The sequence below is a fragment of the Euprymna scolopes genome, chromosome 26 (genome assembly GCF_053919585.1).
Source record: "Euprymna scolopes isolate OS-2025 chromosome 26, ASM5391958v1, whole genome shotgun sequence".
Taxonomy (NCBI): Eukaryota; Metazoa; Mollusca; class Cephalopoda; order Sepiida; family Sepiolidae; genus Euprymna; species Euprymna scolopes.
In genome coordinates, this window is record NC_136507.1 from 51,860,870 (window position 1) to 51,873,673 (window position 12,804).

At 36.8% G+C, this 12,804-nt stretch overlaps 1 protein-coding gene across 2 annotated transcripts in view; it reads right to left on the minus strand.

Moving 5' to 3' along the window:
- Positions 1-12,804, minus strand: part of LOC145248041 (vacuolar protein sorting-associated protein 8 homolog) — a 135,162-nt gene that overhangs the window by 8,988 nt on the left and 113,370 nt on the right. For both annotated transcript variants that reach the window (XM_080109771.1, XM_080109772.1), the window contains exons 38-40: positions 11,712-11,794; positions 9,677-9,757; positions 3,808-3,974 (exon numbers count right to left, since the gene is read on the minus strand). In XM_080109771.1, coding sequence (XP_079965897.1) covers positions 3,808-3,974; positions 9,677-9,757; positions 11,712-11,794 — 331 coding nt within the window. The remainder of the gene's footprint in view (positions 1-3,807; positions 3,975-9,676; positions 9,758-11,711; positions 11,795-12,804) is intronic.

A 12,804-nucleotide genomic window follows, 5' to 3' on the forward strand; every position in this document is an offset into this window, starting at 1 on the left:
TTAAGTTCCTATTTACTTGCCTCCCCATGAGGACATTAGACACAAGGTCAGTTAATGTGAGGAAAATCCAGCTTCCCAAAAAGGGTCAATCTGGATAGAAACAAACATAAAAATTGTCTCAGTCATGAAGGATTTCCCTTCACTGACAGAGGACAGAAAAGTCGAAGTGTAGCATCAGAATACTACACTGTGATCTTGGACTGAAGTCCAGGTAGAGAAATAAAAAAAATGTCTTAAACTGGAAAGTTAAATGAAATAATGTGCCACTCGGACAAGAAATGTAATTGAAAATAAAAACCAAATTTATCAAAAATTTGTGAATGATTTATTAGCTTTAGCAAAAAATGTTTTTTGATATTTAAATAAGTAGGCAAAAATACTTAATAGTTTTCTGTTAGTGACGTCACTTGTTTTAAATGAAATTTATTTTAGTCTATTTGTCATAATTCTTGTTAAGTTTCACAACCCTTAAAAATTATGATAAACAAACAAAAATAAATTCCATATTTAAAAGTAATTTGATGTCCAAAATCTAAGGCATAACATTTTCAAAAGCCAATAATTATGACCCACTAACCGTAAATATGAGGGGTCAAACGCTTTCTTAAAAAAAAAAAACTCCCTTAATCCTACCTCAAACCCTAGGTATGAGTGGTAAGCCTCCTCCTCTTAAAACCTTCTTTAGCCCTAACAATAATGCTAAGTCTAAGTGGCAAGCTCCTCATCAAACAAAGTTCCTTGGTAAGCTACATATAAGTGTCTAAAAAAAAAAAATCCTTCCTTAAAGAAAAGTGCACCATTTATCACCCATAAAAAAATAAATTAGTCAATTGTCCTAAAACACTAGAATGGTCTCGAAATGGTGAATTATTTTACATTAAATTTATGTGAAACTAACCACCACTCTAAATTCTAAAATTGTTTTTGTTTTGTTTCTAGTAAGTCTTCAGGGTGTTCACACATAATTTTCCTTAGCTCTATCATTAACCCAAAGTCAGAGTGGCAACCTGCCCATCCTCTCATAATTGCGCAAAGACCCTCTTAAAACCACACATAATTGTCTTTAAAAAAAAAAAAGGCGCACAGGATTTATCTCTGATAGAAAAAAATGGTTAACTGCTCTAAAACACTAGAATGGCTCAAAATGGGAGAATCATTTTACATTAAATTCTAAAATAATACTTGTTTATCTTTCATTAAAGTTTTTTAAGGTATTCACATGTAATTGCCTACAAAGGTAAAATCTATTATTTTGGAGAGGTGGTCAGATGGGGTGGGGTAGGAGGTTAACGGAAGGTATTAATCTACAATAATACCAAAGAAATACTGCAATATATTCATTTTTAAACAGTCCTAGATTGCAATTTCAATTTTTGGCACATAAAATGCATTACAATTTTGCTTTGATTTCTTTAACTTCTTTTCTTTTAATGGAGACATGACATTTTAAAGGAAATGCAGCATATTTATGTGCATTTACTGCAGATCATTTGGAAACCATTAATTTTTGGAATTTTCAGTAGCATATTCTCATTCCTAGCACAAAAATATACTTATATGGTAAATTTCATTGCTTAATCTTCTGTTTTAACAAAGATATAGCATTTTTACTGAAAAAGTAGTGTAAAAAATGTGACAAAACGTGTATGGTTTTAAAGAGGGAAAAATATCCAAACGTGTGAGGCACAAAAATAGTCATAACTTCCGTAATTTTAATTGGATTTAAAATTTTTTTAAACATTCTTTCTTAGCTTATCAAGCTCTTTCTATAGATACCAATATTGAAATATTTTAAACTATTTCAATTTTTTCAGGTGTATTGCTACTAATAACATATAATCTGTTTGATATTCACTGGTGTAAAAGGATGGTGCTTTCTTTTTCTCCTTTCTTTCATTGCCTTTGGCAAACTGACTCTAAAGAGAGAGTGAGAAAAAGAAAAAAGAGATGGAAGAAAAGAAGAAAAATAGACAGTCTGGTTCATGTATTTGATAGCATCATAATTCCATACCTGCAGCGAAAGATCAATCGTTTAGCTAGTCAAACTTAGAGACAGAATTTGTGGGTTCAAACCTCACGTAAGATTATTAATTATTTTTACTCTGGATTTTCTTCCAAAATAAACTTAGGCATATCAAATTACAATAATTAGCAGATTGTTTAGTTTTATCTTTTTCTGATGGGTTGAAATTAATGTTTTAACTCGGCGAATAAAAAAAAAAAATCCATCGTACGTTACGTACTAACACGTACAAAAGATAACTGATTGCATGAAGCAATCTTCTCTTGATTTCTCAACTCTTCTTCTTCTTCGTTGTCATTGTTACAAAATCATGATTACATTCCGACCCTCTTGCAAAAAAAAAAAAAAAAAAAAAAAAAGTTCTTATATACAAACTTTTAATGGCGACAGTACCACAATTTGCATATCTTTCTTTCCTTCTCCTTGTATTGGACGGATTCCGGGTTCGAATGACAGTGGTTCTTGTGCACATCATTTTGTAACCTCAGTGTTGTTCAATTCTGCTCCAGAAATCTATGTTTATGGAATTAGAACCCTTATTGCAGCATGATATTTAATAGCTTGCAAGCTTCATGTATCCATAATGTATGCCGGTGCAAAAAACATAATTCTGTTATCAGAGAATGTAAATCGAAAGATGGATTAGGAGTCAAAATTACATCAATAGTGTTCAAGATCCTGTTGATGAATGACAGCAGAGAATTTCTAAGGAGGCCATGCTTTTAGTCATCCAACAGTAAAACACACGTTACAAAATACCATGTTTATATATTGTATATATATATAAAAAAAAAAGAAAACACTGTTTCAATGTGTAATATCACAAATGAAATGCAATTTGAAATTGCAATGATGAATATGCATTCTTTTTTTATACTCTGTCTAGTAGCAAAGATTGTTGGCTGCACTAGAGATGGAAGTACCATCTTAATCACTGAAACTGTTACCATCGTTGGTCAGCACAGATGAGAACAGAGTATCACACATCCATGGTACATATATCATTAATGTACAACGTGCATGTTCAATGGGACTAGTCTATCCTAGTATTTTCAACTATATAGCTAAATGAAAACTTTTTTTTTTTATCACACCTATTACCATCAAAACAATTTACTGATTTAAATTAATAATACAACTTGGTCATAGTAGAGACGAATGATCCAAACAGAACTATTTGCATACCTTATTTGTATAACTATTTTTAAACAGTTCATAATAAATTAATGTTTGGTGCTATTCAATGGTAATTTTATTATCATATATATATATGCAATAGTTTTGGTAAAACAGTAATTAATTAAAATTATTTAAAATAACAAATAACAGACAAATTACTAAAACCTTTCTTAAATATATATTTTTATTAGTTTTCAAGGAAGATAATTTGAATGAAAACTAACATCACTACTTAGAAAGACATAAGCAAGTGTTCATATATATATATAGAGAGAGAGGGGGGGGTGACGATATGCTTTCTCTCTGTTCCTCCAATTATCCTTTTTCTTGTTTTTTAAATTCAACGATTTTTTTAATCTTGTAGACAAACGTTCTTTATGAGGAATGACTTTACTTTCAACAAGTTGCTATCTTATATAAGTTGCGTTTCTAAATTGTAAGTAAAAGAAAAGATACCCAGATGCATATTCACTCAGTCAATTTGATTTTCTTTATTCCTTTCATTTCTTTACAGTCTTATTTAAAAGATAAATAAATTTGTATAAAAATTATTAATGAAAGTTTTTGTCTCTTTTAGACAAGCTAAAAATGAGCAGGTGGCTTACCTGAAAATAATAATTAAATCACTGTCCACTGTCAGCGATAAGGGTTTGTTGCAAAAACTGCAGATTTCAGCAACAGGTAAGAACCCCCTTACAGCCTCTGATTTTAAACTTCTCAAATGCATGTGAAGATCATGATTCAATAAATTCTTGCAAGTCATCATCAATGTCTGTGCACGGAAAATACAGAAAAGATTATTTATACATTACAAATAAACATCACAAGTTAAACTCAAAAAGTAAATAAACAAGGCTGATAGCCATTAGTTGCGTGCTCTCGTGTAATGAATGAATGCGTGAATGTAGGATTAATATGAAATTCTTAAAGATAAACTAAAATGACCGAAAAATGGGCTGAAATGACTTACATGAATAAAAAGTAAATGACATAGAATGACTTTAATGACCTTAAGAATGACTTGAATGCTTAAAAAATAACTGGAATCCTTCAAAAACAACTTGAATGATCTGGAGAATGACTTGAATGGCTTTGAGACTGACTGGTTGTAAAGTGGGTGATCATTTTACATTAAATTAATACAGAAAAGTGATCTCCCACTTTATATCACAAAGTTACAAACATAAGTACAGCATGTAAGATAGATACTACACTTTGAGATATTAAATCTCTTATTCATGTTAAAAATCAACGATGAACAAAAAACTTAGGCACATGGCCAACTCAAAAGGGGGGGGGTTGTGGGGGTCGTTGGTCATCCTTGTCACTCCAGAACTAAACAAAATCAAAAGTTTCTCCCAGCTAGTATCTTCTTTCACCATAATACCACATTCACCCTTTCATATTGGGGGACGTCCTACTTAAACTCCCAGTTTTTAAAACATTTTTTATTGACGTGTAAAAACAAAAAAGATAACAATAAAGTGGTACAATAATTCATTTGTGTCGAGGGCGGGGGAAGAAAAAACAAAAGGTGATTAGTAGGACCCTCCCAACCCTGTCTAGTTGATAGACTGCCCGTTCCACTAGGTTTGTAAAAGGAACCTCGCTTCTGCGGGTCAGTCTCTAGGTGGGAATGCCCTCTAGATGGAGGTGAATGGAGAAAAGAAAATTTTGTGGGGAAGGGATGGGGGTTAGTTTGTATTTCTTTCTCTCCAAGGGTAAAATTTAGAGGAAGGGATGAAAACAAAAAATCAAAAATTACAGGTAAGAGGGGATGGGGATCTTGGAGGCTTCCTAATCGGGGAGGGATGGAACACACACTCAGCTAGCTGAGAGGCTACTTGTTTAATTTTACTTTACAGAACTGCGCATTCCACACCTAGGCGGGGAACACGTATTCAAATTTGGCTCCTCTTCGTACACACAGACTTGCCACATGTATCCATCTTCTGTCAAATGCCACGCGGTGCAGCTTTCTTCTATCACATCTGATCTTCACCCGTAGTTGGTGTTTAAAGAAAGCGATCAGATCTTGATCAGAAAAAGACAACACCCCCCGGCAACCTTGCAGATGCGACGTCCAAATCACCATTCTCGCCACGGCCAGGATCGTAACGTAGACCATTTGTCTTTCTCGGTCCCACGGCGGCCTCACGTTGTCCACAACATTGGATACAGTAATTGGGCGAGGATGCTCAGGATCGATGCGAGCCGTCACTCTGCTGACATACGACCAGTACTGGCGGAGTTCGCGGCAATCGAAGAAAGCGTAATCAGTAGTTTCTACGGCCATTGTCCCACAACGGGGACAATCAGGCGACTCCAAAAACCCGGAACTGCATTGTTGAGTGGAAGTGCATTTCGGGCCAATCGCCAGGTCAGAGAGAACTCCGAGTTGTTCAGATGACTCGAACCTGGCGCCCAGCTCCACGCGGAGCGGATCTCACTCTGCGGCCACCCCAAACACGCACATAGCGGGTCGTCGGCGGCCCCCTTCACTAGATCCCTGTGGAGTTCCCTACGGGTAGCAGTGACAAGGTCACTGGACCTTGGTAGTCGTTTTAGCGCGGCTAGGCACTCTTTCATGTAGGCAGATTCTCCCCGCGGCCTGCGACGGCTCTCGATGGAAGGGTCGAGAACGAGGTCGGGGAAGGCGGCAGTAACCACGGGGTGCCACGGTTGGTCATCTTGCATATAGTGGCTCAGGAAGGCCAGCCTCTCAGCATCTTGATGACACTTCAAGTCCGGCATTCCCAAGCCTCCCTCACACGGATGTTGAATACAGACCTGTCTGCTCACCCAGTGTCTTCCTCTGTTGCAAAGGAGCGAGGACAAGAGTTCGACAAGAGCTTTTAGGTGTTGTGCAGTCAGGGGAAGTACGGCCAGTCGGTAAAGGATGAGAGGAAAAACGTAAGTGGCGCACGCCTCAGCTCTACCCTTTAAGGAAAGTTTCCTAGGAAGCCACGAATTGACTGCAGCCTCCACCTTTGACCGTACCTCCAACCAATTCTTGTCAAGCTGGAAACCCGGTCCGAACCACACGCTGAGGATCCGGACCGGGCCATCTGTCCAGCTGAAGGGTGCCGGGAGGTTTGCGTTGCCACTCCAGGCGCCCAACCGTAGTCCTACCGACTTACTGCGGTTTATCTTGGCCCCCGTGATTCTTTCGTACTGTGCGAGTGCCTCCGACAAGACCTCAATGTCTCTGAAGCCCGACACAAAGACCGTTACATCATCGGCGAACACGGATACCTTGGCAGCTGAGCCGCCAGGCAGAGCCATTCCGCGCAGGGCCGAATTTGCCTCCCCATGTCTCACCTTGCGGAGCAGAGGCTCCAAAGCCAGGACATAAAGCAGGGGTGACAGCGGACAACCCTGACGAACCGACCGAGAGATAACAAAGGGTTTCGAGCGCTTTCCGTTGACTTGCATGACAGCCATGGGCTGTCGATACATTATGGAGATCCACTTGCAAAAGTTCGGTTTAAAACCGGCGGCCTCTAAGACAGATGCCAGGAAATGATGGTCGACCCTATCGAAAGCTTTGGACTGATCTAAGTTGATCAGCGCGGCTTCCGTGTCATCATCTATTCCCCCCTCTAGGATCGTGCGGATCAGGTGCAAGTTGTTCTGAATTGATCTCCCCTTCACAGCGTAGTTCTGTTCCGGTTCAACCAACTCGTTGATAACAACCTGCAGCCGATTCGACAGGACCTTGGCCAAAATCTTCAACTCTGTGGTTAGCAGAGTTATGGGCCTGTAGTTGTCTAACTCTTCCCCTCCATGCCCGTCACCTTTCTTCAGCAATGTGATCACTCCCTTGGTTACCTGCCCTGGGATGGATCCCTGAGCAAACCAATGGTTGAACATATCCGTCAGAAGAGGCAGAAACATGGGCGACAGCCTCAACTACAGTTCGTATGGCAGACCATCAAGTCCTGGCGATCTGTCACAGCTGACCTGCTTCAGCGCAGTAAAGACCTCCCGCTCCGTCACCCGGCCCTCGCAACTAGCCGCTCTAGCCGCCTTGAGGTGGGGAGAGTCGGCCAAATAATCGCTAAACTCAAGGACCGGAAGATCGGGCTGCTGCGTAAAACGCTCCTCGAAATGTTCTCGAAACCCCTCGCAGATCTCCCGAGTCGATTCCAGGGTGCGTCCATCCGGATGTCTGACTTTCGCAATGTATTTGTCCGAGCCACGCCTAGAAACCTCACGGCGCACGTCTGCATCAGAATTGACTGCTTCGTTGCCCATCTTTCTAAGCCTAGCTCTAACTACTTGGCCTTCGTAACGCTCGCTAGTCTCGCGTAGAAGGTCCTGCTTAGCTAGTTCCTGACTAACCCTATCACCCTCCCCCGTAGCCTGGGCTAGTTTCTGCTCTAGCTGCTTCTTCGTTTTGGCCTTATCTAGTGCGAGGCGCTGGGCATACTTGATGGAGAAGCTTCTGATCTTGGCTTTGAGACCTAACCACCACTTACTCCCGGTAACCGCCCCCACTAGTGCCTTTTTAATCAATTCTTTTAACTGATTTCGGAAGTCTTGTATCTCCAGAAGGGAGGTGTTTAACTTCCAGTACCCCGCTAACTTAGGCCTATTTCCTAGCTTCAGCCGGGCCATAACTAATTTATGGTCCATCTGGCCTAGCCAAGTGAACGTGGGACAGGATAGGAAGTCTACTTCGCCTCTCCTAACTAACATCCTGTCCAAATAGGTATTTGGATAGGAGGAAACGCTATTGGTCCACGTCCACATTTCCCACCTTGAATGCTCGACCCGAAACCTGTCGACCAATCCGCATCTAGCCATCAGATCAGCCAGGCTGAACTCTAACCTCTCCGACCCTCTAGCTCCTCCTCCTACCTTATCTATGTCGGGGTCTAAGATGACATTCCAATCCCCCATTAGCACTACCCGCTTCCGACAATCTACAAACGCGTCAAGCTGACTGAAGAATGAGACCCTCTCACAAGCGGTGCTGGGCGCATGAACCGCAATCACCCGAAACACAGAATCTTTTACGGCAACATCTGCCACGACCAGCCTGCCCTCCGCATCTCTATGGACAACGTCGATCGTCGCGGAAAGGGTACGTTTAACTAGCAAGAAGGCCAAGAAAAGCTTAAAAAGCTAAGAACAGCATCTATTAACAACAGACCTTTGATCTTAACCAAAAAGGCCAAGCACAAAAGGGTTACCGACCGACGGAGTGACTTATAGAGTCGCTTGCACGCGACTAAAAATAGAACTTGTCATACTTTTCAGAGAAAACAGGTGGAGGATTTAGGTGACAGAGTGTAGACCAAGATAGCGTATACAGACTAGAGGATGTCCAAAGGTAAAATGGAGATAGAAGAGCAATGATCTAATCTGATACTTTGACTGGTCATGGCCAAAAATAGGAAGTGTTTCCTCAAACATAAGTGAAACCGGCTAGTTTGAATTTGGATTTAAACAGTGATTGCTAAAAAAGATAATTCTATTTAAAAATAATTTAGAAAAGAATTTAGAAAGGAGGAGAAGGAAATAAAGAGAAGAATAAAAAAGAAAGATGAAAAATGAAGAGAGAGGAAGAAAGGCAGAAATAAAAGTAATATATAAGCTGTCTTTATATACTATTAATACTAGCAGGACCTAAAAACAAAATGAACTATTAGAGTATTGCTTCTGAAAATAAATAAATAAATAAAATAAATAAATAAAAGGAATCCACTGTCAGTAATTTATGTGACTCAAATATGGATTTAAAAATATCCCTAAAAAAAATAAATAAAATAATAAAAAAGGAAATAAAACAATTAAATATTTTAGATTTTAATGTGGGGGATGGATCACTTTCATACATAAATTTAATGTAAAATGAGCATCTACTTCCTGTTTTCTTAATTTTGGTGCAACAAAATTTGTGTATGGAGGGGGGGGGGATTTGACTTTTTATAAATTAGATTTTATAGGCATTTTTTGGTGGGGGTGGAGGGAACTTAAATTTGGAAATTAGTGTCACTAACCACTGAGCAACAACTTATGTGTAGGGCTAGGACAACAGCATATTCTTTTCATTGTTTGACTTTCGTGTATCCGTTGAGATCTTATATGCTTTTATATAGAGTGATGTGCTTCTCAGTTGATTAACTGTGTCAGCTTAGTCGAGAGTCAAAACAATGAAAAGAATATGCTGTTGTCATAGTCCTACTTATGTGTTAACAAAACAAGATTTTGACTGTTGGACTACAAGACATCATTTAAGGATATTTTGTTACAGTCTGGAATCAAAGAATTGTTTCAATTTAATGCAACAATCTTATTTTAAAAGAAGTTTAAAAGAACATTTTCATTGCTCAGCGCAAATTGAATGGATGCATCTTAAGAACAAATGGAAGTTTTTACTTTTTAGCATGTGAAGCAATTTCTAACGTTGATGCTAAAGTATTATGCAGATTTTTATGATTAACTTTGGAAACAAAATTTGTTTACCTGTTCATAATTGTAAGTTTCCAGCATTCCTAAAACCATTTCTTTAACTTCACCAAATTTTCCAGTATTGTAAGCTGGATCCTGGAAAAATAGTAAGAAAAAAAAAGAAAAAGAAACAATAAAAAAAAAAACCCTAAAAAGTATCATTACTGCAAATATTACAATTAAGGTCAAGGTCATAATGTAAACAGATGTTATATAAACTAGCAGGATCCTATAACTTCATGGTTGTTTTTATTGAAATAAAATTTTTGAAATATGAAATGTAAGAATTCTAGATTTAGTTCCATTTTCCAGTAAAATATTCAGTTTTACTTGCATTTTTAATATCTTTCTTCTACAAATTTTGATCAGTAATTTTCTTAGTTCTTTTGTAATTAACTTTGAAAAATCAGTTGTCATCTGCTTTTTGTTTATATATACAAATAAAGATGTATTAGTAGTACTACTACATTGTTTGAATACATGCATATTGGCAATATTATATTACTGTTAATTGAGGAAGGCACAACTACATTGATTATGAGTTGCTTTAATTGTCAATTTTAGTAGAATTAGATAAGTTTAAAAACTGGTAAATTTTAAAAGGCTCATCATTTCAGATTATTTGTTTCAGTAGTCTTTAGAATACAATTAAAGAGTTTTTTTACTAGTTTGGAGATGAGGATTTATTATTTGGATTATTTGAACTATTATTTTTATTTTGGTCATTTCAGTTATTTTTATTTGGGTCATTTCTGATAATTTTCAGGTGAATAGCATAAAATTTAACACTTTTACCTGATCATAGCTGACAGAATTAGAACAATCTACCTCTGTGTATTAAATAAAGGTTTCAGTTAAAAATGACAAAGATTCACAAGTTTGAAGAAGGTTATATTGCCCAAAACATGAAAATAACAACTGAGATAATAGTAGACAAGTAAATAAGGACAATCTGGGACCCTATAGCTGTAAGTAAAGATTATGTTAACTAGTATGAATTTCATGAAGGTTTTATTTAGTAGATGTCCAGACAACCTGACAGTGAGTGTGTACTGTAGTCTGGCTCCACTATTAATGACTCATGTGCCGAATCAGCATTTTAAGATGTAACGTGGACATGATATCATAAAATGGAATACATATATAAGCATAAAGATCAGAATAAAGAGGAGGAAAAGCAAAGAGAAGAAAAAGGAAAAGATGTGTGGCAATTGGGAAGTTATGTTTGACAAGCATAACTTCCTCTTGAGAGCCAGCAATGTCTGGTACTGTGTATTCAGAGCCAGCAGTGTCTGGTACTGTGTATTCAGAGCCAGCAGTGTCTGGTACTATGTATTCAGAGCCAGCAGTGTCTGGTGCCGTGTATTGAGAGTCGACAGATGTGGCAGTCAGAACAATGGCATTACAAATGGAGATGGAACCAGTGCACCCAATGAGTGAGTTGATAAAGTTCAGAGGTTAGTTCGCTAGACAAAACATGCTAGAAGCTGGTGTTGAATTGTTAATGGAAATTGTGTCACATGTTCACCACAGAGTTCAAGGGAATTTGTGTTAAGGAAGCCGAGAGACAAGATGTGCCCCAAAATGTAAAGATTTAATGAATTTCCTCAAGATTGTCCATTCATCGACCATTTAATTAAGTAAAAAAATTAAATAAGGAACTAATTTTAGCTTTTTTTTTTGAAGGAATAAATTTTTGTCTCTCTCCTTGAGAACAGATCTTTCTCCTTAACAAAATACTTTCACCTGGTGATGGCTGATGAAATGAGAACAATCTATCCTTGTAAATTGAAGAGTTCATTTTGAAATTCATTTCATGTTTCTAAGTTCAAAAAGTTTACATCAACCAACACATTATGATTAACAACCAAGATAAGAATAGTAGTCTGAATAATCTAAGCAAAACATTTTTAAATTATTTATATAACAAATTTTATTGAGATTCTTTTTTTCTTTAATTTCTATAAATTTGATTTTATAAAAAATATAATTCAAGCACAAAAAAAAAGAAAAAAAGATTTTAAATGAAAAGATATGATTCACTACTTACTTGCATGATTTTTTGTAAAATGGCAGGTAAGGCAATGTATCCCATCATGCTGTTCAGCAAATGGTGAGTCAATTCACGGATATCTGAAAAACACATCTTTTTTTTTTTTAAATTCTTCTTAAGAAAATCTCAACACTGCTTTTTAAGATCCAATACTAAAAATAACAATCTAAATTTTGATAAAGCTTAAAAACTGTCTGTTAGCTAATTTGTTATGCTTCCATTTAAAATAGCAATTCCATTATTAAATACGTAGACTGAATGGACGTTATTTTACATGTACCCAAAAATCTTTAAGTAGCTCTCTCAGCTGTTTGATATGTTTCAGTTTGAAACATCAGGTCGGTGAAAGTATTTTTGCCGATTTGTAGAAGGGGCATTTTAAACCTTTGTAATTTATGTTTAAATAATAACAATATGTATAAAATATTACTATGATTAAATTTTATTTTAGATTATTAAAGCATCATTTGTATATTTCTGCAATATTATCACCCATGTTGACCCTAAAACAACCTTATTTAGTCAACTACTATCATGATAATACTCGTCCTCACACAGCACTGCTGACCTAGGAGAGTTTGGTTGGAAAATCTGCCTCCATCCTACATATTTTCTTGACCTAGATCCATTGAATTATCACTTATTTAAAGGTTAAAAAACCATTAAGATGGCTTTAGGTTAACATCACGAGAGAAGAAGATTGAACATGATTTCACATTAAAACCTAGAAAATTTTACAAGCGATGCATTTAAAAGCTTGTTGACAGATGGAATCAAGTTATAGAGATTTTTATGAATAAAGATTTTCAAAAATAGTTTTTCATTTTCAAAATGAAATTTAAAATCTTGCACCAACCTAATACATAGACGGCTAACCAAGTAAGTTGAAATAGAAACAGAACAAAAAACAAAAACAAAAAAAAAATATAGAAAGAACATGACATAAGCCTAAATGGACTGAAACCATCAAAAATACCCCTCTCTAAATAAAGAACAACAAATAACGGTATGACACCAGCCTAACTTGCTACTACATATATTATATGTCAAGCAAAATTTATCTCAAAGCAGTAACAGTGAAGCTGGTTTG